This window comes from Lepisosteus oculatus, chromosome 14, assembly GCF_040954835.1.
Source record: "Lepisosteus oculatus isolate fLepOcu1 chromosome 14, fLepOcu1.hap2, whole genome shotgun sequence".
NCBI classification, from domain to species: domain Eukaryota; kingdom Metazoa; phylum Chordata; class Actinopteri; order Semionotiformes; family Lepisosteidae; genus Lepisosteus; species Lepisosteus oculatus.
The window spans coordinates 42,895,898-42,922,102 of record NC_090709.1 but is presented as its reverse complement, the minus strand read 5'-3'; the positions used below and the strand labels follow the sequence as shown (position 1 = coordinate 42,922,102).

Genomic DNA, 26,205 nt, shown 5'->3' with positions numbered 1-26,205 from the left:
TAAAACCGAGGTCCTGACTCTCTGTGGTCATTAACAATCCCGGGGTGTCTCTGGAGAAGAGTAGGGGTGTTACCCCAGTGTCCTGGCCTAATATCCCCCCCCTGGTCTTTACCTATCATGGCCTCCTAATCACCCCCCCCTCTCTGAACTGGCTCTATCCCTCTGTTCTCCTCCCCACTGAGAGCTGCTGTGTGCTGTACATTCCTCCTGCGGTGGAGGAAACGACCCGCTGGAGAGAACACGCAGACTCCACACAGAAGGGTCATCTCGCAAGGTACACACCACGTAATTGTACAAATTTGCACCGATTTTGAACGCATTTTAATTGCAAGAATACCCACTAACCTAATCAGGAAAAACGGGTTTTATACGTTTGTAAATGATCTATTTTTTTTACTTCATAAAATCTCTTTTTTTTTAATCAATCTAACGGTTCGAATCCATCGGAGATTACAGTAACAGCGACGATAATACACGCGTCTCTTTATTTTTTATTTTTATTTATGCTTAACAGAATAACAACATATGAAAAAGATTAAACACATTAAATAAAAAAAAAATGATGTCCGCATCGCTTTCATATTTTTGCACTTCGAAATAGTCCGCAAATACCCCCCCTTACACTTTAAAATGCTCAAACACAGGGTACTTCCCAGACCACTTCATTTTATGTCTATAATAACGTGCCGTTATAATCTTTCAATGTATGACAAACGAAATTTTAATGTTGTTTTCGATGGGGCTGAGACTTAACATAACATTTGTTTTCATCAAAACAAATAGCACTGTTGTTTTCTTTTTTTAATAGAAGTCTGCAACTTAGTCCAGAATTATTATTTTTTTTACTCTGGGACATAACCAAAACACATGCTGAATAGTTTTTTTAAAATATTTTTTTATTAAATGTGTAAAGAATTTACAAATACAAATACAGAGGATCAAATTAGGTACAAGAGAACAAACACAAACAGAAAAATAAACAGTTAACCGCCAGAGGTAATAAGTAAGTTATATGATTAAATTGTATTTTTTACATATATCGTATGTTTTCCGTGCTTTATTATTTCTCACATTTTTAATAGAATTTAAATAGTGTTTCAGCTCCACCTCAAAAGAACTAAAAAGGGGAGTATTATTAGACCATTTGGATTTATGGATGTGAAATTTACCAAGAATGATTAATAAATTGACTATAAATAAATGCTCTTTTCCCAAATTTTCTACTAAACAGTACAATAAAATGTCAAAATCCTTCAATCTAAAAAACACCTTTAACTGCCTGCAAACAAAACTCTGTAAATCCGGCCAAAACCTACACCTAACAAATAAATGCCCCAAAGATTGCTTTTCCGCCGGACAAAAAATACACAGATCATCCTGCTCATGCTTAAATTTACATGCTGAATAGTTAAGCGCCTCTTTAACGACGGCGCGTAGCAACAGTCACTAAGGAAGCGCCGCCTGACCCGGAACCAGTTTACAAGAGCGACGCTCTGTTCCTGTTCCGAGCAGCAGGAGCGGGTCTCAGCTCCGCTGTGTTTTCCCAATCCCGGGTTTGAGCCTCGGCGGTAATCGGCTCTTTCTTTCCGCGCCGTCTCCGGAGACGAGATGGCGGATGGCCCGTTGGGTCTGGAGAGCGAGCTCCACGCCTTCATGGAGGTGCTGCTGCGATCGATCGTGTACGAGGTGTCGGAAGTTTTCCGGAACGGGATGGCCGACGCCGAGGACAAGTTTCAGAGCAAACTCCGGGGCATCTCGCAGGTCCTGGTGAGACGGGCGGTGGTGAAGATCACCCAGTTCGTCGAGGACAGTGTCGGGGGCGAAATCGCGCAGATGAAGAGGGAAAACGAGAGGCTGAAGGTGAGATTGCGGTTCTGGGAGAAGGAGCCAGGAGCAGGAGGAGATCGGGGACAGACAGATCGTGTTGGACACACGCTTCCCTGTGAAGCCCCTGCAGGGATAAAGGAAGAAACGGACACAGAACCGGAGCTGTCAGGTCAGTGGGGTGACTTCTGTGAAATAACAGTGCCTTGTGTGTTTAAAACCAGTATCTTGAACGTCAATCACTGGTGACAATCCAGTGCAGAGATGCAGAGTGAAGTGGGAGAGATCTGTGTGATGTAGCGACAGGATTCTGGACCGGAAACCACAGCTTTTGTTTTCCCTCCGGTTGTGGTGCTGGAAACATCTGTAATACAGCAACAGGGCTGAAGACTGTTCAGCCTTCAGTTATTGTGGACCTGAATCAATTTTGTGTCATGTGGCGTCGTCGTGTATGCTTATACTTACAAATACTTGTCAGTAATTTGATTTGCTCTTGGTTCAATTGCGGACCTGGTGTGCGATCTGCGTGCCTTTGGTATGTTATGGACACACTGGTTTCCTACGGGTGTTCCGGTCCAGAAACATGCTGTTTCTTGTGTGTAGTACATGTAATTAATAATAATTGCTTACACTTATATAGCGCTTTTCTGGACACTCCACTCAAAGCGCTTTACAGGTAATGGGGAATCCCACTACCACCACCAGTGTGCAGCCCCCACCTGGATGATGCGACGGCAGCCATAGTGCGCCAGAACGCTCCCCACACAGCAGCTCTCAGTGGGGAGGAGAAGAGAGTGATGAAGCCAGTTCAGAGAGGGGGGGTTATTAGGAGGCCATGATTGGTAAGGGCCCATGGGAAATTTGGCCAGGACGCCGGGGTTACACCCTTACTCTTTTCGAGTCACTCTGCAGCTCCCAGCTGGCAGCCCCCCAGCCTGGTCAGTACCTGGAGGGGAGACTCCTGGGAAAAACTAAGGTTGCTGCTGGGAGAGGTGTTAGTGGGGCCAGCAGGGGGCGCTCACCCTGCGGTCCGTGTGGGTCCTGATGCCCCAGTATAGTGACGGGGGACACTGGACTGTAAACAGGCGCTGTCCTGCGGATGAGACGTCAAACCGAGGTCCTGACTCTCTGTGGTCATTGGCACTGTCCTGATGAGCCATCACTCTGTTTTAAAAGGACTCACCCTGTGACATATATTAACATCTGGGAAAACCAGCCCTGATGTGCTTGTCTGTGTGACTGCTCTCCCCTGCGAATCTGAAATGGAAGAAGCGGTTCGGAAACGGACAGGTGGAACATAATATTTACATTACATTTGTCTGTGTCCGTATCCGGTTAATTTCTCCATCTGATGCATTGGTGCTCATTCAATATGAAACTTCATTTTCTCCCCACAGCAGAGAAACGCTTTAATGCACAAAGGTAGCACTACTTTTCTCCCCACCTCTCCCTCTCAGAATAGCGTAGTAACAGTAATTAGTAACCTGCGTTATGACCCCTGATTAATAATGAACAGTACACTCTCAATGTGCTGTAGTATCTAGCTAGTCAGCTGTCTCTCCCCCAGTTCGGTGTTAATGTATTGTACCGTCCAGTCAATGTCTGTATTAATTCCCTAAAAATGTACATTTTTAACGTACTGTAGGGTCTGCTCAGTCACTATTTCTGTATTAACCCCTCTATTTCTCAGTGCAGTGCTGATATACTGTACGATCTAGTTAGCCACTGCCTATATTAACCATTTACTCTCATTGCAGTGCTGTTGTACTTGTAGTACAATATAGTATAGTGTCCAGTCAGTCACTGTGTCTGAATTAACCCCTCTCTCTCTTTGCAGTGATCATGCACTGTCGTATCCAGTCACTGTGTTTGTATAAACCCCTCTCATGGTTTATTTTGAATGTATTGTAACATCTAGTTGTTCACTGTCTGTATTAATACCTCACTCTTAGTGCAGTGTTAATGTACTTTAGTAATCAAGTCGCTGTGTGTATTAACCCATCTATTTCTCAGTGCAGTGCTAATCCACTGTAGCACTTAATAATTTTATAAAGCACTCTCAATGCAGTGTTAATGTATTTTAGAGACCAGTCAGTCTGTATGTTTGTATTAAACTTTCTCTCAGTGCACTATTAATATACCTGTCTTCACTCAGTCTTTGTGTTTGTATTGATGCTTCTCACTCTCAGTGCAGTGTTACAGTACAGAAGTTTTCAGTCACTGTCTGTATTAACCTCCCCCTCTCTCTCAGTGCAGTGTTCATGTACTGGAGTGTCCAGTCAGTGTGTCTGTATGAACCCCTCTCTCTCTCAGTGCAGTGTTCATGTACTGGAGTGTCCAGTCAGTGTGTCTGTATGAACCCCTCTCTCTCTCAGTGCAGTGTTCATGTACTGGAGTGTCCAGTCAGTGTGTCTGTATGAACCCCCCCCTCTCTCTCTCAGTGCAGTGTTAATTTACTGGAGTGTTCAGTCAGTGTGTCTGTATGAACCCCTCTCTCTCTCAGTGCATTGTTAATGTACTGGAGTGTCCAGTCAGTCAGTGTGTCTGTATGAACCTCTGTCTCTCCCAGTGCAGTGTTAATGTACTGGAGTGTCCAGTCAGTGTGTCTATATTAACCCCTCTCTCTCTCAGTGTAGTGTTAATGTACTGGAGTGACCAGTCAGTGTGTCTGTATGAACCCCTCTCTCTCTCAGTGCAGTGTTAATGTACTGAGGTGTCCAGTCAGTCAGTGTGTCTGTATGAACCCCTCTCTCTCTCAGTGCAGTGTTAATGTACTGGAGTGTCCAGTCAATATGTCTGTATTACCCCTCTCTGTCTCAGTGCAGTGTTAATGTACTGGAGTGTCCAGTCAGTGTGTCTGTATTAACCCCTCTCTCTCCCAGTGCAGTGTTAATGTACTGGAGTGTCCAGTCAGTGTGTCTGTATGAACCCCCCTCTCTCTCAGTGCAGTGTTAATGTACTGAGGTGTCCAGTCAGTCAGTGTGTCTGTATTAACCCCTCTCTCTCTCTCAGTGCAGTGTTAATGTACTGGAGTGTCCAGTCAGTGTGTCTGTATTAACCCCTCTCTCTCTCTCAGTGCAGTGTTAATGTACTGGAGTGTCCAGTCAGTGTGTCTGTATTAACCCCTCTCTCTCTCTCAGTGCAGTGTTAATGTACTGGAGTGTCCAGTCAGTGTGTCTGTATGAACCCCCTCTCTCTCAGTGCAGTGTTCATGTACTGGAGTGTCCAGTCAGTGTGTCTGTATGAACCCCTCTCTCTCTCAGTGCAGTGTTAATGTACTGAAGTGTCCTGTCAGTGTGTCTGTATGAACCCCTCTCTCTCTCAGTGCAGTGTTAATTTACTGGAGTGTCCAGTCATTGTGTCTGTATTAACCCCCCTCTCTCTCTCCCAGTGCAGTGTTAATGTACTGGAGTGTCCAGTCAGTGTGTGTGTCTGTATTAACCCTCCTCTCTCTCTCACTACAGTGTTAATATACTGGAGTGTTCAGTCAGTGTGTCTATATGAACCTTCCTCTCTCTCAGTGCAGTGTTCATGTACTGGAGTGTCCAGTCAGTGTGTCTGTATTAACCCCTCTCTCTCACTACGGTGTTAATGTACTGGAGTGTCCAGTCAGTGTGTCTGTATGAACCCCTCTCTCTCTCAGTGCAGTGTTAATGTACTGGAATGTCCAGTCAGTGTGTCTGTATGAACCCCTCTCTCTCTCTCAGTGCAGTGTTCATGTACTGGAGTGTTCAGTCAGTGTGTCTGTATGAACCCCCCTCTCTCAGTGCAGTGTTAAGGTACTGGAGTGTCCAGTCAGTGTTTCTGTTTTAACCCCTCTCTCTCAGTGCAGTGTTAATGTACTGGAGTGACCAGTCAGTGTGTCTGTATGAACCCCTCTCTCTCTCAGTGTAGTGTTAATGTACTGAGGTGTCCAGTCAGTCAGTGTGTCTGTATGAACCTCTGTCTCTCCCAGTGCAGTGTTAATTTACTGGAGTGTCCAGTCATTGTGTCTGTATTAACCCCTCTCTCTCTCAGTGCAGTGGTAATGTACTGAGGTGTCCAGTCAGTCTGTGTGTCTGTATTAACCCTCCTCTCTCTCTCAGTTCAGTGTTAATGTACTGGAGTGTCCAGTCAGTGTGTCTGTATGAACCCCCCTCTCTCTCAGTGCAGTGTTAATGTACTGGAGTGTCCAGTCAGTGTGTCTGTATGAACCCCTCTCTCTCTCAGTGCAGTGTTCATGTACTGGAGTGTCCAGTCAGTGTGTCTGTATGAACCCCTCTCTCTCTCAGTGCAGTGTTAATGTACTGGAGTGTCCAGTCAGTGTGTCTGTATGAACCCCTCTCTCTCACTACGGTGTTAATGTACTGGAGTGTCCAGTCAGTGTGTCTGTATGAACCCCCCTCTCTCTCAGTGCAGTGTTAATGTACTGGAGTGTCCAGTCATTGTGTCTGTATTAACCCCTCTCTCTCTCAGTGCAGTGGTAATGTACTGAGGTGTCCAGTCAGTCTGTGTGTCTGTATTAACCCTCCTCTCTCTCTCACTACAGTGTTAATATACTGGAGTGTCCAGTCAGTGTGTCTGTATGAACCCCCCTCTCTCTCAGTGCAGTGTTAATGTACTGGAGTGTCCAGCCAGTGTGTCTGTATGAACCCCTCTCTCTCTCAGTGCAGTGTTAATGTACTGGAGTGACCAGTCAGTGTGTCTGTATGAACCCCTCTCTATCTCAGTGTAGTGTTAATGTACTGGAGTGTCCAGTCAGTGTGTCTGTATGAACCCCTCTCTCTCTCAGTGCAGTGTTAATGTACTGGAGTGACCAGTCAGTGTGTCTGTATGAATCCCTCTCTCTCTCAGTGCAGTGTTAATGTACTGGAGTGTCCAGTCAGTGTGTCTGTATGAACCCCTCTCTCTCTCTCAGTGCAGTGTTCATGTCCTTGAGTGTCCAGTCGTTGTGTCTGTATGAACCCCTCTCTCTCTCAGTGCAGTGTTAATGTACTGGAGTGTCCAGTCAGTGTGTCTGTATTAACCCCTCTCTCTCAGTGCAGTGTTAATGTACTGGAGTGTCCAGTCAGTGTGTCTGTATTAACCCCTCTCTCTCTCAGTGTAGTGTTAATGTACTGCAGTGTCCAGTCAGTGTGTCTGTATTAACCCCTCTCTCTCAGTGCAGTGTTAATGTACTGTAGTGTCCAGTCAGTCAGTGTGTCTCTATGAACCCCCCTCTCTCTCAGTGCAGTGTTAGTGTACTGGAGTGTTCAGTCAGTGTTTCTGTTTTAACCCCTCTCTCTCTCAGTGCAGTGTTAATGTACTGGAGTGTTCAGTCAGTGTTTCTGTTTTAACCCCTCTCTCTCTCAGTGTATTGTTAATGTACTGGAGTGACCAGTCAGTGTGTCTGTATGAACCCCTCTCTCTCTCAGTGTAGTGTTAATGTACTGCAGTGTTCAGTCAGTGAGTCTGTATGAACCTCCCTCTCTCTCAGTGCAGTGTTAATGTACTGGAGTGTCCAGTCAGTGTGTCTGTATGAACCCCTCTCTCTCCCAGTGCAGTGTTCATGTACTGGAGTGTCCAGTCAGTGTGTCTGTATGAACCCCTCTCTCTCCCAGTGCAGTGTTCATGTACTGGAGTGTCCAGTCAGTGTGTCTGTATGAACCCCTCTCTCTCTCAGTGCAGTGTTAATGCACTGGAGTGTCCAGTCAGTGTGTCTGTATTAACCCCTCTCTCTCTCAGTGCAGTGTTCATGTACTGGAGTGTCCAGTCAGTGTGTCTGTATGAACCCCTCTCTCTCTCAGTGCAGTGTTAATGCACTGGAGTGTCCAGTCAGTGTGTCTGTATTAACCCCTCTCTCTCTCAGTGCAGTGTTCATGTACTGGAGTGTCCAGTCAGTGTTTCTGTTTTAACCCCTCTCTCTCAGTGCAGTGTTAAGGTACTGGAGTGTCCAGTCATTGTGTCTGTATTAACCCCTCTCTCTCTCAGTGCAGTGGTAATGTACTGAGGTGTCCAGTCAGTCTGTGTGTCTGTATTAACCCTCCTCTCTCTCTCTCACTACAGTGTTAATATACTGGAGTTTCCAGTCAGTGTGTCTGTATGAACCCCCCTCTCTCTCAGTGCAGTGTTAATGTACTGGAGTGTCCAGTCAGTGTGTCTGTATTAACCCCTCTCTCTCACTACGGTGTTAATGTACTGCAGTGTCCAGTCAGTGTGTCTGTATTAACCCCTCTCTCTCAGTGCAGTGTTAATGTACTGGAGTGTTCAGTCAGTGTTTCTGTTTTAACCCCTCTCTCTCTCAGTGTATTGTTAATGTACTGAGGTGTCCAGTCACTCAGTGTGTCTGTATGAACCTCTGTCTCTCCCAGTGCAGTGTTAATTTACTGGAGTGTCCAGTCATTGTGTCTGTATTAACCCCTCTCTCTCTCAGTGCAGTGGTAATGTACTGAGGTGTCCAGTCAGTCTGTGTGTCTGTATTAACCCTCCTCTCTCTCTCACTACAGTGTTAATATACTGGAGTGTCCAGTCAGTGTGTCTGTATGAACCCCTCTCTCTCTCTCAGTGCAGTGTTCATGTCCTTGAGTGTCCAGTCGTTGTGTCTGTATGAACCCCCCTCTCTCTCAGTGCAGTGTTAATGTACTGGAGTGTCCAGTCAGTGTGTCTGTATTAACCCCTCTCTCTCACTACGGTGTTAATGTACTGCAGTGTCCAGTCAGTGTGTCTGTATTAACCCCTCTCTCTCAGTGCAGTGTTAATGTACTGTAGTGTCCAGTCAGTCAGTGTGTCTGTATGAACCCCCCTCTCTCTCAGTGCAGTGTTAATGTACTGGAGTGTCCAGTCAGTGTTTCTGTTTTAACCCCTCTCTCTCTCAGTGTATTGTTAATGTACTGGAGTGTTCAGTCAGTGTTTCTGTTTTAACCCCTCTCTCTCTCAGTGTATTGTTAATGTACTGGAGTGACCAGTCAGTGTGTCTGTATGAACCCCTCTCTCTCTCAGTGCAGTGTTCATGTACTGGAGTTTCCAGTCAGTGTGTCTGTATGAACCCCTCTCTCTCTCAGTGCAGTGTTAATGTACTGGAGTGTCCAGTCAGTGTGTCTGTATTAACCCCTCTCTCTCACTACGGTGTTAATGTACTGGAGTGTCCAGTCAGTGTGTCTGTATGAACCCCTCTCTCTCTCAGTGCAGTGTTAATGTACTGGAGTGTCCAGTCAGTGTGTCTGTATTAACCCCTTTCTCTCACTACGGTGTTAATGTACTGCAGTGTCCAGTCAGTGTGTCTGTATGAACCCCTCTCTATCTCAGTGTAGTGTTAATGTACTGGAGTGTTCAGTCAGTGTGTCTATATGAACCTCCCTCTCTCTCAGTGCAGTGTTCATGTACTGGAATGTCCAGTCAGTGTGTCTGTATGAACCCCTCTCTCTCTCTCTGTGTGTTTCTCGCGAGACTGAGTGAGTGAGTGGGCGGAGCTTCGGTGGGTTTGATCGTGTGGCGGTGTTTTCTTCACTGGGTTTGTGTTTTTCTGTCTTTTTTGGGGAAAAGCGGGGTTTATTTTCTCATTATGGCCGGTTCTGGAGGCTCTGATCCTCCAGACCTCTCCTTTGAGAAACTAACTCGTCGCCATGGTGTGAAAATCTCCCCTGCGGAGTTCTGTCCGCTTGAGAGGTGCGTTCTTGCGGTCGGGGAGGTCGTGGGCTGCAGGAACATCAGGTCCGCTTCCCGCATGAGTGGAGGTATAGTCATTTTCTTGCAGTCTACCGATTTGGCAAACACCCTGGTGGAGAAGGGAGTTGTCCTGGACGGCACCTTCACCCCGGTACTGCCTCTCGCGGCCCCGGCTCGAAAGATCACCCTCTCCAACGTGCCTCCGTTCATGAGGAACGAGCTGCTGGAGAGGGAACTGTCCCGATACGGACAGGTGGTCTCTCCGATCAGGAGGGTCCCTCTGGGCTGCAGGGCTCCGCAGCTGAAGCACGTCGTCTCTTTCCGGAGACAGGTCTACGTCATCCTAAAAAACCCCACGGAAGAGATCAATGTGGCCCTTAAATTTCGTATTGACAGCTGCGACTATGTTGTATTCGTGACTTCGGAATCGATGAAGTGCTTCAGGTGCGGGAGCGAGGGGCATGTGGTGAAGAACTGCCCGGAGGTGGAGGAAGAGACAGGCAGGGAGCCTCAGCCCCAGGGCGCACAGGAGGCTAGCCGACAGCGTCAGGCAGCGGGGAGCGGAGCAGCACAGGGAGGCAGCGGGGAGTCAGAGCCCACGGCCGGGGTGCAGGAGAGGAGATCGCTGGAGGGAGCAGGTGAGCCCGAGCCGGTGGCGTCCCAATCAGGAGAGCAGATAGTAAAGAGTGGACCACCGCAGCCCTCAGAAGAGCAGGGAGCCCCCCACACCGGAGAGCAAGAGATGAGCGCTGGCGGAGAGATGAGCGCTGCTCAGGAGAGTCAGGGAGAGAGAGAGCAGGTAGTGACACCGACAGGGGAAAACGCGTCTCAAGCGCCAGCGAAAATTGCAGACACGGTGTGGGGAGGAAATGAGTTATCATCTGAAAAAATAGATGATGGTTTTAAGACGCCGCGGAGAAAGCGCACGAAAAAATCTGTGCAGAGTGCGGTGCAGAAGAAGCGCAGCACAGAGAGCTCGGTGGAGGGCGGCTCTGTCGCCGGCCCGGGGGCCGCGAGTGACTCCGACACCGGGAGAGTGAGGACGCGCTGGAGTGTCCTCGCCGCCACCGCCGCCGCCGCCCGGAGCTCCTCGGAGTCCGGGAGCGACGACGAGGGCGGCTTCACCGACTCCTCTCTCGCCTCGGGCTCCTCGGCCCGGCGGAGCTGCAGAGGAGGCTACAGTTTCCAGAGCATTAGGGAGTTCTTAGAGAAGACTAAGGGTAAGAGGGGAACTGTGGTCGAGGATTTTTTTCCCGACACCGAGCTCTTTGTCCTCTCCGCGACGCGCCATCTGAAGAGGGGCTCGGGTGCGAATGACTTCAGCGATCAGGAGAGATGGCGCCTGAAGAGCCTTTTAGGTAAGATCAAGGCAGGACCGCGGAACGCACCACAGCACGAATGAGTCCTGTCTCTCACGTCACATCACTATCCGTCTGCGTGCTACGTGTCTGTTCGTGTTTTATGTTTTTTCTTTTTTTCTTTTCCGCAAACATGGGCGACATTAGGATAGGGAGTTTGAACACCAATGGGTGCAGGAGGGCTTTGAAGCGAGCTGCGGTGTTGGAGATTATCAAAGAAAAGAACCTGCAGGTGACTTTCCTGCAGGAGACCCACACCGACAGCTCCAACATCGTCGCCTGGCAGCGGGAGTGGCAGGGGGACATCGTGTACAGTCACGGGTCCCCTGTGAGCGCGGGGGTCGCGGTGCTGTTCTCTGTGGGGTTCAAGCCCCTCTCTATCGCCGTCCAGGAGGTGGTGAAGGGTCGCCTGCTACTCGTGCGAGTAGTTATCGGAAAGAAAACCTTTGTTTTTATTAACGTTTATGCACCCACCGACGGCGGGGAGAGGGTCACCCTCTTCAGGGAGCTTGAGACTGCACTGGCGACCTGCCAGCCTGAAGAGCTGGTCTTCCTGGGGGGGGATTTCAACTGCACAGAGAGCAGCACACTGGACAGGAATCACGCAGAGCCACATGGCCCGTCGGCCAGGGAGTTGCGCAGGATCCTCGTCAAGTCTGACCTCACTGACATCTGGAGGAGATGTCATGGGGACACGAGGCAGTACACCTGGGCCCAGGTCAGGGGGAATACCCTCTCTCTGGCCAGGCTAGACCGACTTTACTGCCGTAAACATCATTACAGCATCGTCAAGCAGTGCTCCATCTGTCCAGTGGGCCTGTCGGACCACTGTCTCACTGTCTGCACAGTCGCTGTGCCATCAGTGAGGGCCCGCAGTGCCTACTGGCACTTTAATACCCAGCTGCTTGACGATGCTCACTTCTGCGACTGCCTCGTGTTCTTCTGGCAGCAGTGGAGGAGTCAGAAAGCCCTCTTTGTCTCCCTGAGGCAGTGGTGGGATATTGGCAAGGTGCAGATTCGCCAGTTCTGCCAGCAGTACACTGGAAGTGTCACGAGAGGTATCCGTGAGTCCATGAAGGCTCTGGAGAGAGACATTCTGGAGCTCCACCAGGCTCTGGAGTGTCGTGCAGACAGGAGGCTAATTGATGACCTCCACACCCAAAAAGAATCACTCATTGGCCTTCTGGACACAAAAGTACAAGGAGCTCTAATAAATTCTAGGGTTCAGAGTGCATCACAGGTAGACGCCCCGACTCGCTATTTCTTCGGCCTAGAGAAGAAACCGGGCCAGAGCCGGCAGATCCACTGCCTGCGCTCGGAGACAGGGCAGGAGCTGCACGAGGCCGGGCAGATCCAGGAGAGGACCGTGCAGTTCTATAAAGCGCTCTTCTCCAGCGAGGCTAGTGAGGACTCGGTCCGCACACGCAGGTTCCTTGAAGACCTTCCACAGGTCCCCGAAGAGGAAAGGGCAGGGCTGGAGAGGCCTCTCTCCCTGGAGGAGCTCTCCACCGCACTCAGTGGCTTGAGCAATGGCAAGACCCCTGGTCTCGATGGCCTGCCAGCCGAGTTCTATCGTGCCTTCTGGGCTGTGCTGGGTCCTGACCTGCTCGATGTATATTTGGAAAGTCTGGAGCAGGGGGATCTGCCACTGAGTTGCAGGAGAGCTGTTGTCACCCTGCTGCCCAAGAAAGGGGACCTGTGTGACATTAAGAACTGGAGACCTGTTGCCCTGCTGTGTGTGGATTATAAAATCCTGTCCAAGGCTCTGGCCAACAGGCTGAAGGTGGTGCTGGGGTCTGTGGTGCACTCCGACCAATCGTACTGCGTGCCCGGAAGGTCAATCTTTGATAACATATTTCTGATTCGAGATGTTTTGGCCACCTCCAGACTATTGGGTTTAGACACTGGTCTCATTTCGTTAGACCAGGAAAAGGCCTTCGATAGGGTTGAACATCAGTATTTGTGGAGGACCATGAGGTCCTTCGGGTTCAGCCCTGTCTTTGTTGCCATGATTCAGGTGCTGTACAGTGACATCTTCAGTGTGCTAAAGGTCAATGGAGGGCTGAGTGCTCCGTTTCCAGTGCGGAGGGGAGTCAGGCAGGGCTGTGCACTCTCAGGAATGCTCTACTCCCTTGCCATCGAGCCTCTGCTACATCAGCTGCGCCGGGTCATCAGGGGCCTGTCCATCCCGGGCTGCCCCGACTCCACTGTCAAGATCTCGGCGTACGCTGATGACATCATGGTCGTGGTCAGTGGAGAACAGGATGTCAGGGCGCTACAGACAACTTTGAGTGATTTCCAGCGGCTATCATCAGCCAAAGTGAACTGGGCCAAGAGTAGCGCCCTACTCCTGGGGGAGTGGAGCGAGATGGGTCCCCCAGCCTTGCCAGAGAGGCTCAGCTGGACCAGAGGGGGACTCAAATACCTGGGGGTGCACCTGGGGGATGAGGCCAGCGTGAAAAAGAACTGGGAGGGGCTCCTTGAAAAAGTGAAAGGTCGTCTGGACCGCTGGCGCTGGCTGCTCCCCCAGATCTCCTACAGAGGCCGGGTTCTGATTGTCAACACCCTGGTGGCTTCGATGTTGTGGCATCGCTTGGTGTGTCTGGAGCCACCAGCCGGACTGGTCGAGGAGCTGCAGGCCACGCTCCTCGACTTCTTCTGGGACGGACTGCACTGGCTGCGGAGGGGCGTCCTCTATTTGCCCAGAGAGGACGGAGGGCAAGGACTTATCGACATCCGGAGCCGAGTGGACGCCTTTCGCCTGCAGGCAGTGCAGAAGCTGCTGTTCGGCCCGGCCTCGCTGTCCTGGAGGGAGCTGACCTTCACCCTGCTGCGTCGAGCAGGACACCTCGGGCTCGACTGTGTGCTCTTCCTAATGGACACCAGCAGGGTTGACCTGTCTCCACTGCCGCCTTTCCAGCGCAGTCTCCTGGAGGCCTGGCGGCATCTGCGCGTGCAGAGGGAAGAGGAGCGGCCCAGTCTATACTGGACACTCAGGGAACCATTAATACACAATCTACGAATGGACATAGAACCGGGCCGCTCCTTGGACTTTACCAGCAGACTGGTCCACGCCAACATTACACAGCTCCACCACCTGCTGGACGTGGATCAGGGCTGCTGGCGCAGCGTGGAGTGGGCGTGTGACGCGCTGGGACTACACTCGCGGCGGTGTGTAGACAGGTTTCTCAGTCAGCTTCGCTCTGCTCTGCCTCTCCAGGAGATGCTGCTGATCCAGGGTCTGTTTGAGGACCATCACATTCCAATCACACAGCCTCCTTTCCCTGGTCTGCTAGTGTCTCCTGCGCTCAGTCCCGGACCGACGGGATCTCTCCTTGAGCCCCTTGCCTCAGAGGAGAGGTCTCTAGCTGGTGTTGGGGGGAAATGTCTGTACAGACTAGTCGTAACATCTAGGCACCAGGCCCAGCTGTCCGCGCTCCCTGACACCCCCTGGAGGGCTCGTCTGGGAGTGCCGGATGACGTCCGGCCTGCCTGGGGTAGCCTCTACAGATTTCCCCTCAACAAGAGGGCTGGTGATCTGCAGTGGAGGGTCCTGCACACCATCCTGGGGGTCAACTCGTTTGTGTCGGTTCTGGACCCGGCGGTGTCTGACGCCTGTCCCTTCTGTGCTCAGAGGGAGACGGTGTTCCACTGCTACAGCGCCTGCCCCCGCCTGTCGCCCATGTTTGCCGTACTGATCCGGCTCTTCACCAACCTTGGCCTGGCCTTCAACAATGTTATCTTCGTGTTTGGGGTAGGTCACACAAAAAAACGGAAAACTCAGACCCTCCTCGCTAATTTTTTGCTGGGCCAGGCCAAACTCACCATCTACAGGACTCGGAAAAATAAGATCTCTGGTTCCGGGTCTGTAGACTTGGTGAGGATGTTCGAAGGGTTGGTGAAGAGCAGGATATCGTTAGAATTTCTGTTTTACAAATCGCATAATGACCTCAGAACATTCGAAAAGTTTTGGTGTTTTGGAAATGTCCTCTGCAGTATCATAAATAATGAAAGAGTTTTATTCCAATTATGATTTTTATTTATTTTTATTTATTTTTTTTTTCCTCTTAGTTCTTAAAATAGAGTTTTAAGACCCTTGATTAATACTTTTGTTTTTTTTCTGTCAAATAAAGTTTGATTGAACTCTCTCTCAGTGCAGTGTTAATGTACTGGAGTGTTCAGTCAGTGTGTCTGTATGAACCTCCCACTCTCTCAGTGCAGTGTTCATGTCCTGGAGTGTCCAGTCAGTGTGTCTGTATGAACCCCTCTCTCTCTCAGTGCAGTGTTCATGTACTGGAGTGTCCAGTCAGTGTGTCTGTATGAACCCCTCTCTCTCTCAGTGCAGTGTTCATGTACTGGAGTGTCCAGTCAGTCAGTGTGTCTGTATGAACCCCTCTCTCTCTCAGTGCAGTGTTAATGTACTGGAGTGTTCAGTCAGTGTGTCTGTATGAACCTCCCACTCTCTCAGTGCAGTGTTCATGTACTGGAGTGTCCAGTCAGTGTGTCTGTATGAACCCCTCTCTCTCTTAGTGCAGTGTTAATGTACTGGAGTGTCCAGTCAGTGTGTCTGTATGAACCCCTCTCTCTCTCAGTGCAGTGTTCATGTACTGGAGTGTCCAGTCAGTGTGTCTGTATGAACCCCCCTCTCTCTCAGTGCAGTGTTAATGTACTGGAGTGTCCAGTCAGTGTGTCTGTATGAACCCCTCTCTCTCAGTGCAGTGTTCATGTACTGGAGTGTCCAGTCAGTGTGTCTGTATGAACCCCCCTCTCTCTCAGTGCAGTGTTAATGTACTGGAGTGTTCAGTCACTGTGTCTGTATGAACCTCCCACTCTCTCAGTGCAGTGTTAATGTACTGGAGTGTCCAGTCAGTGTGTCTGTATGAACCCCCCTCTCTCTCTCAGTGCAGTGTTCATGTACTGGAGTGTCCAGTCAGTGTGTCTGTATGAACCCCCCTCTCTCTCAGTGCAGTGTTCATGTACTGGAGTGTCCAGTCAGTGTGTTTGTATGAACCCTCCTCTCTCTCTCAGTGCAGTGTTAATGTACTGGAGTTTTCAGTCAGTGTTTCTGTTTTAACCCCTCTCTCTCTCTCAGTGCAGTGTTAATGTACTGGAGTGTTCAGTCAGTGTGTCTGTATGAACTCCTCTCTATCTCAGTGTAGTGTTAATGTACTGGAGTGTTCAGTCAGTGTGTCTATATGAACTTCTCTCTCTCTCAGTGCAGTGTTCATGTACTGGAGTGTCCAGTCAGTGTGTCTGTATTAACCCCTCTCTCTCACTACGGTGTTAATGTACTGGAGCGTCCAGTCAGTGTGTCTGTATTAACCCCTCTCTCTCAGTGCAGTGTTAGTGTACTGGAGTGTCCAGTCAGTGTTTCTGTTTTAACCCCTCTCTCTCTCAGTGTATTGTTAATGTACTGGAGTGTTCAGTCAGTGTTTCTGTTTTAACCCCTCTCTCTCTCAGTGCAGTGTTAATGTACTGGAGTGACCAGTCAGTGTGTCTGTATGAACCCCTCTCTCTCTCAGTGTAGTGTTAATGTACTGGAGTGTTCAGTCAGTGTGTCTGTATGAACCTCCCTCTCTCTCAGTGCAGTGTTCATGTATTGGAGTGTCCAGTCAGTGTGTCTGTATGAACCCCCCTCTCTCTCTCAGTGTATTGTTAATGTACTGGAGTGTTCAGTCAGTGTGTCTGTATGAACCCCTCTCTCTCTCTTAGTGCAGTGTTCATGTACTGGAGTGTCCAGTCAATGTGTCTGTATGAATCCCTCTCTCTCCCAGTGCAGTGTTAATGTACTGGAGTGTCCAGTCAGTGTGTCTGTATGAACCCCTCTCTCTCTCAGTGCAGTGTTAATGTACTGGAGTGTTCAGTCAGTGTTTCTGTTTTAACCCCTCTCTCTCTCTCAGTGCAGTGTTCATGTACTGTAGTGTCCAGTCAGTGTGTCTGTATGAACCCCTCTCTATCTCAGTGTAGTGTTAATGTACTGGAGTGTTCAGTCAGTGTGTCTATATGAACTTCCCTCTCTCTCAGTGCAGTGTTAATGTACAGGAGTGTCCAGTCAGTGTGTCTGTATTAACCCCTCTCTCTCAGTGTAGTGTTAATGTACTGGATTGTCCAGTCACTGTGTCTGTATGAACCCCCCTCTCTCTCAGTGCAGTGTTAATGTACTGGAGTGTCCAGTCAGTGTGTGTGTATGAACCCCTCTCTCTCTCAGTGCAGTGTTCATGTCCTGGAGTGTCCAGTCAGCGTGTCTGTATGAACCTCTCTCTCTCCCAGTGCAGTGTTAATGTACTGGAGTGTCCAGTCAGTGTGTCTGTATTAAACCCTCTCTCTCAGTGCAGTGTTAATGTACTGAGGTGTCCAGTCAGTCAGTGTGTCTGTATGAACCCCTCTCTCTCTCAGTGCAGTGTTAATGTACTGAAGTGTCCAATCAGTGTGTCTGTATGAACCCCTCTTTCTCTCAGTGCAGTGTTAATGTACTGGAGTGTCCAGTCAGTGTATCTGTATGAACCCCTCTCTCTCTCAGTGCAGTGTTCATGTACTGGAGTGTCCAGTCAGTGTGTCTGTATGAACCCCTCTCTCTCTCAGTGCAGTGTTAATGTACTGGAGTGTCCAGTCAGTGTGTCTGTATGAACCCCTCTCTCTCTCAGTGCAGTGTTAATTTACTGGAGTGTTCAGTCAGTGTGTCTGTATGAACCCCTCTCTATCTCAGTGTAGTGTTAATGTACTGGAGTGTCCAGTCAGTGTGTCTGTATTAACCCCTCTCTCTCACTACGGTGTTAATGTACTGGAGTGTCCAGTCAGTGTTTCTGTTTTAACCCCTCTCTCTCTCAGTGTATTGTTAATGTACTGGAGTGTTCAGTCAGTGTTTCTGTTTTAACCCCTCTCTCTCTCTCAGTGCAGTGTTAATGTACTGGAGTGTTCAGTCAGTGTGTCTGTATGAACCTCCCTCTCTCTCAGTGCAGTGTTCATGTATTGGAGTGTCCAGTCAGTGTGTCTGTATGAACCCCTCTCTCTCTCTCAGTGCAGTGTTCATGTATTGGAGTGTCCAGTCAGTGTGTCTGTATGAACCCCTCTCTCTCTCTCAGTGCAGTGTTCATGTACTGGAGTGTCCAGTCAGTCAGTGTGTCTGTATGAACCCCCCTCTCTCTCAGTGTAGTGTTAATGTACTGGAGTGTCCAGTCAGTGTGTCTGTTTGAACCCCTCTCTCTCTCAGTGCAGTGTTAATGTACTGGAGTGTCCAGTCAGTGTGTCTGTATGAACCCCCCTCTCTCTCAGTGCAGTGTTAATGTACTGGAGTGTCCAGTCAGTGTGTCTGTATGAACCCCCCTCTCTCTCAGTGCAGTGTTAATGTACTGGAGTGTCCAGTCAGTGTGTCTGTATTAACCCCTCTCTCTCTCAGTGTAGTGTTAATGTACTGGAGTGTTCAGTCAGTGTGTCTATATGAACCTCCCTCTCTCTCAGTGCAGTGTTCATGTACTGGAGTGTCCAGTCAGTCAGTGTGTCTGTATGAACCCCTCTCTCTCTCAGTGCAGTGTTAATGTACTGGAGTGTTCAGTCAGTGTGTCTGTATGAACCTCCCACTCTCTCAGTGCAGTGTTCATGTACTGGAGTGTCCAGTCAGTGTGTCTGTATGAACCCCTCTCTCTCTCAGTGCTGTGTTCATGTACTGGAGTGTCCAGTCAGTGTGTCTGTATGAACCCCTCTCTCTCTCAGTGCAGTGTTAATGTACTGGAGTGTCCAGTCAGTGTGTCTGTATGAACCCCCCTCTCTCTCAGTGCAGTGTTAATGTACTGGAGTGTCCAGTCAGTGTGTCTGTATGAACCCCTCTCTCTCTCAGTGCAGTGTTAATGTACAGGAGTGTCCAGTCAGTGTGTCTGTATTAACCCCTCTCTCTCAGTGTAGTGTTAATGTACTGGATTGTCCAGTCACTGTGTCTGTATGAACCCCCCTCTCTCTCAGTGCAGTGTTAATGTACTGGAGTGTCCAGTCAGTGTGTGTGTATGAACCCCTCTCTCTCTCAGTGCAGTGTTCATGTCCTGGAGTGTCCAGTCAGCGTGTCTGTATGAACCTCTCTCTCTCCCAGTGCAGTGTTAATGTACTGGAGTGTCCAGTCAGTGTGTCTGTATTAAACCCTCTCTCTCAGTGCAGTGTTAATGTACTGAGGTGTCCAGTCAGTCAGTGTGTCTGTATGAACCCCTCTCTCTCTCAGTGCAGTGTTAATGTACTGAAGTGTCCAATCAGTGTGTCTGTATGAACCCCTCTTTCTCTCAGTGCAGTGTTAATGTACTGGAGTGTCCAGTCAGTGTATCTGTATGAACCCCTCTCTCTCTCAGTGCAGTGTTCATGTACTGGAGTGTCCAGTCAGTGTGTCTGTATGAACCCCTCTCTCTCTCAGTGCAGTGTTAATGTACTGGAGTGTCCAGTCAGTGTGTCTGTATGAACCCCTCTCTCTCTCAGTGCAGTGTTAATTTACTGGAGTGTTCAGTCAGTGTGTCTGTATGAACCCCTCTCTATCTCAGTGTAGTGTTAATGTACTGGAGTGTCCAGTCAGTGTGTCTGTATTAACCCCTCTCTCTCACTACGGTGTTAATGTACTGGAGTGTCCAGTCAGTGTTTCTGTTTTAACCCCTCTCTCTCTTAGTGTATTGTTAATGTACTGGAGTGTTCAGTCAGTGTTTCTGTTTTAACCCCTCTCTCTCTCTCAGTGCAGTGTTAATGTACTGGAGTGTTCAGTCAGTGTGTCTGTATGAACCTCCCTCTCTCTCAGTGCAGTGTTCATGTATTGGAGTGTCCAGTCAGTGTGTCTGTATGAACCCCTCTCTCTCTCTCAGTGCAGTGTTCATGTATTGGAGTGTCCAGTCAGTGTGTCTGTATGAACCCCTCTCTCTCTCTCAGTGCAGTGTTCATGTACTGGAGTGTCCAGTCAGTCAGTGTGTCTGTATGAACCCCCCTCTCTCTCAGTGTAGTGTTAATGTACTGGAGTGTCCAGTCAGTGTGTCTGTTTGAACCCCTCTCTCTCTCAGTGCAGTGTTAATGTACTGGAGTGTCCAGTCAGTGTGTCTGTATGAACCCCCCTCTCTCTCAGTGCAGTGTTAATGTACTGGAGTGTCCAGTCAGTGTGTCTGTATGAACCCCCCTCTCTCTCAGTGCAGTGTTAATGTACTGGAGTGTCCAGTCAGTGTGTCTGTATTAACCCCTCTCTCTCTCAGTGTAGTGTTAATGTACTGGAGTGTTCAGTCAGTGTGTCTATATGAACCTCCCTCTCTCTCAGTGCAGTGTTCATGTACTGGAGTGTCCAGTCAGTCAGTGTGTCTGTATGAACCCCTCTCTCTCTCAGTGCAGTGTTAATGTACTGGAGTGTTCAGTCAGTGTGTCTGTATGAACCTCCCACTCTCTCAGTGCAGTGTTCATGTACTGGAGTGTCCAGTCAGTGTGTCTGTATGAACCCCTCTCTCTCTCAGTGCTGTGTTCATGTACTGGAGTGTCCAGTCAGTGTGTCTGTATGAACCCCTCTCTCTCTCAGTGCAGTGTTAATGTACTGGAGTGTTCAGTCAGTGTGTCTGTATGAACCTCCCACTCTCTCAGTGCAGTGTTCATGTACTGGAGTGTCCAGTCAGTGTGTCTGTATGAACCCCTCTCTCTCTCAGTGCTGTGTTCATGTACTGGAGTGTCCAGTCAGTGTGTCTGTATGAACCCCTCTCTCTCTCAGTGCAGTGTTAATGTACTGGAGTGTCCAGTCAGTGTGTCTGTATGAACCCCCCTCTCTCTCAGTGCAGTGTTAATGTACTGGAGTGTCCAGTCAGTGTGTCTGTATGAACCCCTCTCTCTCTCAGTACAGTGTTAATGTACTGGAGTGTCCAGTCAGTGTGTCTGTATGCACCCCTCTTTCACTCAATGCAGTGTTAATGTACTGGAGTGTCCAGTCAGTGTGTCTGTATGAACCCCTCTCTCTCTCAGTGCAGTGTTCATGTACTGGAGTGTCCAGTCAGTGTGTCTGTATGAACCCCTCTCTCTCTCTCAGTGCAATGTCAAACCGAGGTCCTGACTCTCTGTGGTCATTAAAAATCCCGGGGTGTTTCTCGAAAAGAGTAGGGGTGTAACCCCGGCATCCTGGCCAAATTTCCCATTGGCCCTCACCCATCATGGCCTCCTAATAACCCCCCTCTCTGAACTGGCTTCATCCCTCTGCTCTCCTCCCCACTGAGAGCTGGTGTGTGGGGAGCGTTCTGGCGCACTATGGCTGCCGTCGCATCATCCAGGTGGGGGCTGCACATTAGTGGTGGTAGTGGGATTCCCCATGACCTGTAACGCGCTTTGAGTGGAGTGTCCAGAAAAGCGCTATATAAGTGTAAGCAATTAATAATAATAATAATAATATTATTATTATACATAAATAACATCCAGTGGCTTACAAAAGTATTCAGCCCCTCGACCAATTCGCTCATTCGGCTGAATTACAGCCCATGTTAAAGGTCTTGTTCTCTTGTCCTGTGTCTTGCAGGGTCGGAGGCCGGCGCTCTCCCTGACGCTGGGGACGGGGCTCCTCTTGAACAGCAGCCCAGCGAGGAGGAGGAGGAGGAGGAGGGGGGCTCCCGTCTGATGCAGGAGATAGAGCTCGCCGCCGCACACGGGAAAGAGACACTCAGTGAGCAGCAGCACACAGAGAGCAGACAGAGGGTGGGGGATCTGGACTCTGTCCACGTGGTGAAGACCGAGCCCGAGAGCGAGACACCTGGGCTCTTAGCATCTGACGGCTTTACCGACGCGATGAACCATCCAAATGCTGAGGATATTGCCGACAGTGTTGCTGACCTGAATTGCGTATCCGTTCCCTGGCCTAGAGAAGAGGAGCCGGATGAACTGGACGGGTTCCACATCATCAAGCTGGAGGAGGAGCCTCGCGCGATCGACGCCCCCGAGCGGCCCCCCGAGGGACGGGACGATGAGGGCCCGGCTCGGCCGATGGGCCCGACGCACGGCGAGCCAGCGCGGCGCAACCGGGAGACCGGCCAGCGTCAGTCGGGGCCCGGCTCGGACGGGGGGGCCGCGCGGTCGCCTCATCCCGCCCCCCCCCGCCGCCCGGGGGAGCGGCCCTTCACCTGCGGCCACTGCGGCAGGGGCTTCAACACGTCGAGCCAGGTCAAGAGCCACCTGCGCGTCCACACGGGCGAGCGGCCCTTCGCCTGCCGCCAGTGCCCGAAGGCCTTCAACCACCTGAGCACCCTGAGGCGCCACCTGCGCGTCCACACGGGCGAGCGCCCCTTCGCCTGCCGCCAGTGCGGCAAGGGCTTCGGCGACCGGGGCAACCTGCGCAAGCACCAGCGCGTCCACACGGGCGAGCGCCCCTTCGTCTGCGGCCAGTGCGGCCGGGCCTTCAGCTGGTCGGCCCGCCTCGAGACCCACCGCCTCGTCCACGCCGGGGAGAAGCCCTTCCCCTGCGGCCAGTGCGGCCGGGGCTTCGGCACGGCCAGCCACCTGAAGAGGCACCAGCGCATCCACGCCGGCGAGAGGCACCCCTGCCCCCAGTGCGGGAAGAGCTTCAGCCGGCCCGGCGACCTGAGGGCCCACCAGCTCGTCCACACGGGCGAGAAACCGTTCAGCTGCGCCCAGTGCGGGAAGGGCTTCAACCACGCCTGCACCCTCAAGACCCACCAGCGCCTCCACACGGGGGAGCGGCACACCTGCGCCCAGTGCGGCAAGGGTTTCGGCCGCCCCCGCGACCTGAGGACCCACCAGCTCATCCACACGGGCGAGAAACCGTTCGGCTGCGCCCAGTGCGGGAAGAGCTTCAACCAGCTCAGCACCCTGAGGACCCACCAGCGCATCCACACGGGGGAGAGACCCTTCGGCTGCGCCCAGTGCGGGAAGAGGTTCATCAAGTCGGGCAGCCTGAAGACCCACGAGCGCACCCACACGGGGGAGAGGCCCTTCGGGTGCGCCCAGTGCGGGAAGAGATTCGGCGAGATGAGCAAGCTGAGGCGACACCAGGGCGTCCACACCCGGGACCGTCCAGCTGCGGGACGAGATCTGGACACTCAGGCATCTTAATAAAGAAAACACACACACACACGCACGCAAATACCAACTTCTTCAGCCGCCAGAATTGGGTTTAGACGCTCAGACGCCTTATGACATCGGTATGACATCCTTCCCGGGAGAGGAACCACGTTCCATACTGGAAAACCCAGTGCGGGAAGAGATTCGGCGAGATGTAAAACCGAGGTCCTGACTCTCTGTGGTCATTAACAATCCCGGGGTGTCTCTCGAAAAGAGTAGGGGTGTTACCCCGGCGTCCTGGCCAAATTTCCCATTGGCCCTTACCCATCATGGGCCCCTAATAACCCCCCTCTCTGAACTGGCTCCATCCCTCTGCTCTCCTCCCCACTGAGAGCTGCTGTGTGGGGAGCGTTCTGGCGCACTACAGCTGCCGTCGCATCATCCAGGTGGGGGCTGCGCACTGGTGGTGGTAGTGGGATCCCCCATGACCTGTACAGCTCTTTGAGTGGAGTGTCCAGAAAAGCGCTCTAGAAGTGTCAGCAATAATTATTATATCAATGTAACACGCCCTACTTTGGTAGCAAGGAGATGTTGTTCATTACCAGTGTAGCAGCAAAGAATACTTTTCCTGCAAGAGAAGAAATCCCGTGTTCGCAAACCAATGGGTAGTTTTGCCTGATGAAATTAAGGCCATGGGGCATCCTGAATCTCCAGGTGGTTTCAGTTCAAAGCGATGGCCGAGGTGCGCGGAGTTTCTCCCACCCAACCGTCTTTCAGAACCCTCAGAATCAAAGTCAAGCATGCTTTCCTGAGTTCACAGAGGGAACTCTTAAAGGGGGATAATCCAGTTTAAAGCCACCTAAAATCGGAGCAGCATGCTACAGAAAGTGGAACTGGTAAATGCCTTTAAAATTGAACTGGATCGCGTCGCCCAAGAAGAGATGAGGCCGGGTGGTACTCATATCGGCGAGGTGGCCTTTCGCCGAGCGAGGTTCAGAGCCACCTGCCTAGAGACCTGATGCAAGTATCATTTGGGGCATGGGTGGACAGGTGCCTGACTCTGCCATTGGTGGTTACATCATGACCAGTGGGCTAGTCTGGATGTTACTCTCAAGCATCAGGACTTTACAGGACGGACTAAGTAGATTTAGAGGTATGATTGAACATCTTGATACTTTGTAATACCGTTGGTTGGCTCTATATAACGTATATGTTAGCCATATATGCTAAATGAAGCTTATTAATAGACCGTTATCTACCTATAGAAATGTAACTTGTATCCTATTGCGTATCCTAAGTGTACCGTGTATCCCCTCTGTATAAATGTTTTGTTCGGTGCCCTCCCTGAGTTCTCGAGAATCGATGTGAATATCGAGTGTCGGCCCTTGATGTGAACACCACTTGAATCTCTTTGTGGTTTGAAGGACACCCACGTCTCGGGACGGTGTGGCCTTCAGAAAGTCGGGGGGGCTATGTGGTGGTAAGGCATATCATTACACTTAAAGTAAAAAAATGAAGTGTTATGAAAGATCTTTCCGTTGCTTTGACAAAGCCGTCAGAGGAATGGGGCTAGGAAGAGGCATATTTGTTAAGAAAGATGTTCGGGGTCTGGAACACAGATCAGGATTTCAGAAAAGCTGCGATCATCCTAATGTATCCTGATGAGGCGTGGCGCAGTTTCCCTCTGATAAGGCCATCCGCCAAAGTTCACTGTCACTCAAAGGGTATCCACCAATGAGGGACCTGCAGGGTTGTACCAGCAGCCTTATCACCCTGCAACTCCCAGCTGGCAGCCCCCCCCCACTGGAGCTCAGCAGGTGTGAGCCTGGTCAGTACCTGGAGGGGAGACCTCCTGGGGAAAACTAAGGCTGCTGCTGGGAGAGGTGTTAGTGGGGCCAGCAGGGGGCGCTCACCCTGCGGTCCATGTGGGTCCTAATGCCCCAGTATAGTGACGGGGGACACTGGACTGTAAACAGGCGCCGTCCTTCGGATGAGATGTAAAACCGAGGTCCAGACTCTCTGTGGTCATTAACAATCCCAGGGCGTTTCTCGAAAAGAGTAGGGGTGTCACCCCGGCGTCCTGGCCAAATTTCCCATTGGCCCTTACCAATCATGGCCTCCTCATAACCCCCCTCTCTGAACTGGCTCCATCCCTCTGCTCTCCTCCCCACTGAGAGCTGCTGTGTGGGGAGCGTTCTGGCGCACTATGGCTGCCGTCGCATCATCCAGGTGGGGCTGCATATTGGTGGCGGTAGTGGGATTTCCCCATTCCCTGTGCAGCGCTTTGAGTGGAGTGTCCAGAAAAGCTCTCTATAAGTGTAAGCAATTATTAATTAATATTATTATACCTGATTACACCCTAACCAATCATACTTGACCAACCTTGTGTCTGCCAGCAGTGAGGACATAATTCTCTAACATTACGTAACATTTCTAACAGACATAACATTTCTATTAGATTGCCAGGCTGAGAGAATGAGTCCGTCAAAAAGCAGTATTCTGCCCCCAAAATATTCTTTCTGCAGCAGAAAAAACCTTGTGTTCATGAGCCCACCGTTATTTTTGCCTGATACTGACATCCTGAATATCCAGGTATATTCAGCAAAAAAATATATAGTCAAGGTGACTCCCTCCTCCAGCTAACTACAGGCAGAAGTTTCCTTGGAAATGCTAGGCAAAGCCCTCTCCCTTTCTCTCTGCACTGGGATATGCACAGGCCAGCTCTGTGTTTCCAACAGTAAACTTCATTATTCGCATTATAATTCTCGAGAGTTGAGCTATTGTTCCGAACATGTTTGTTAGTTTCTGGAAGTAAGTGCTGTTTTGCTCGTATCTGAGAATATGCAATTTAACTACGCGAGACTGATATGAAACGCACGAGGTAGATCATAACATACATCTAGTTGATGTATTTCATCTCAAACGCTCTTAATTCTTATTTTGTAAACCCTCGAGTGAATGATCGGCCTTTTCTATCCCAGCACATCATTTGACTTATATATCCTGTTACTTTTGTGGTTATGCATGCTTAACTGTACTATCAATAAATTATTTAGAAATCTGTGTGGGAGTATGTAAATTATTGTGTGTTTCATTCCGAAGTCTTCAAAGCACTGTTGAAGTGTACCGTTACAAATGAATTGTTATAGTAAATTAAAGCCCTCACATTGCTATAGTACAGAACCGGTTTTTCCATTCCAAACTGTGTGAATGTGAGGGACGCAGGTGCTAAACGAACAGCGAATTGTATGAAACTGTATTGTATGAATTGTATACTGAATCTGCAAGCATTCATGATGGTACAAGCGAGATAGAGAAGGTATTTTCAAACAACAAGGCCGCAGATTACCCTGAGGTATGAGCGAAAAGCACTTCCACAGCCACAGGACAGGAAGAACGCTGAATA

The 26,205-nt window shown here is 50.2% G+C and overlaps 1 protein-coding gene across 1 annotated transcript; it reads left to right on the top strand.

The window, feature by feature from the left end:
* Positions 1–1,472: 1,472 nt before the first annotated feature.
* On the top strand, positions 1,473–25,862 carry LOC102693059 (zinc finger protein 497-like). Its single transcript, XM_069198796.1, has 2 exons — positions 1,473–1,996; positions 21,304–25,862. The coding sequence occupies exons 1-2, from the start codon at positions 1,609–1,611 to the stop codon at positions 22,848–22,850; spliced, it is 1,935 nt and encodes a 644-aa protein (XP_069054897.1). The 5' UTR covers positions 1,473–1,608; the 3' UTR covers positions 22,851–25,862.
* Positions 25,863–26,205: the final 343 nt, after the last annotated feature.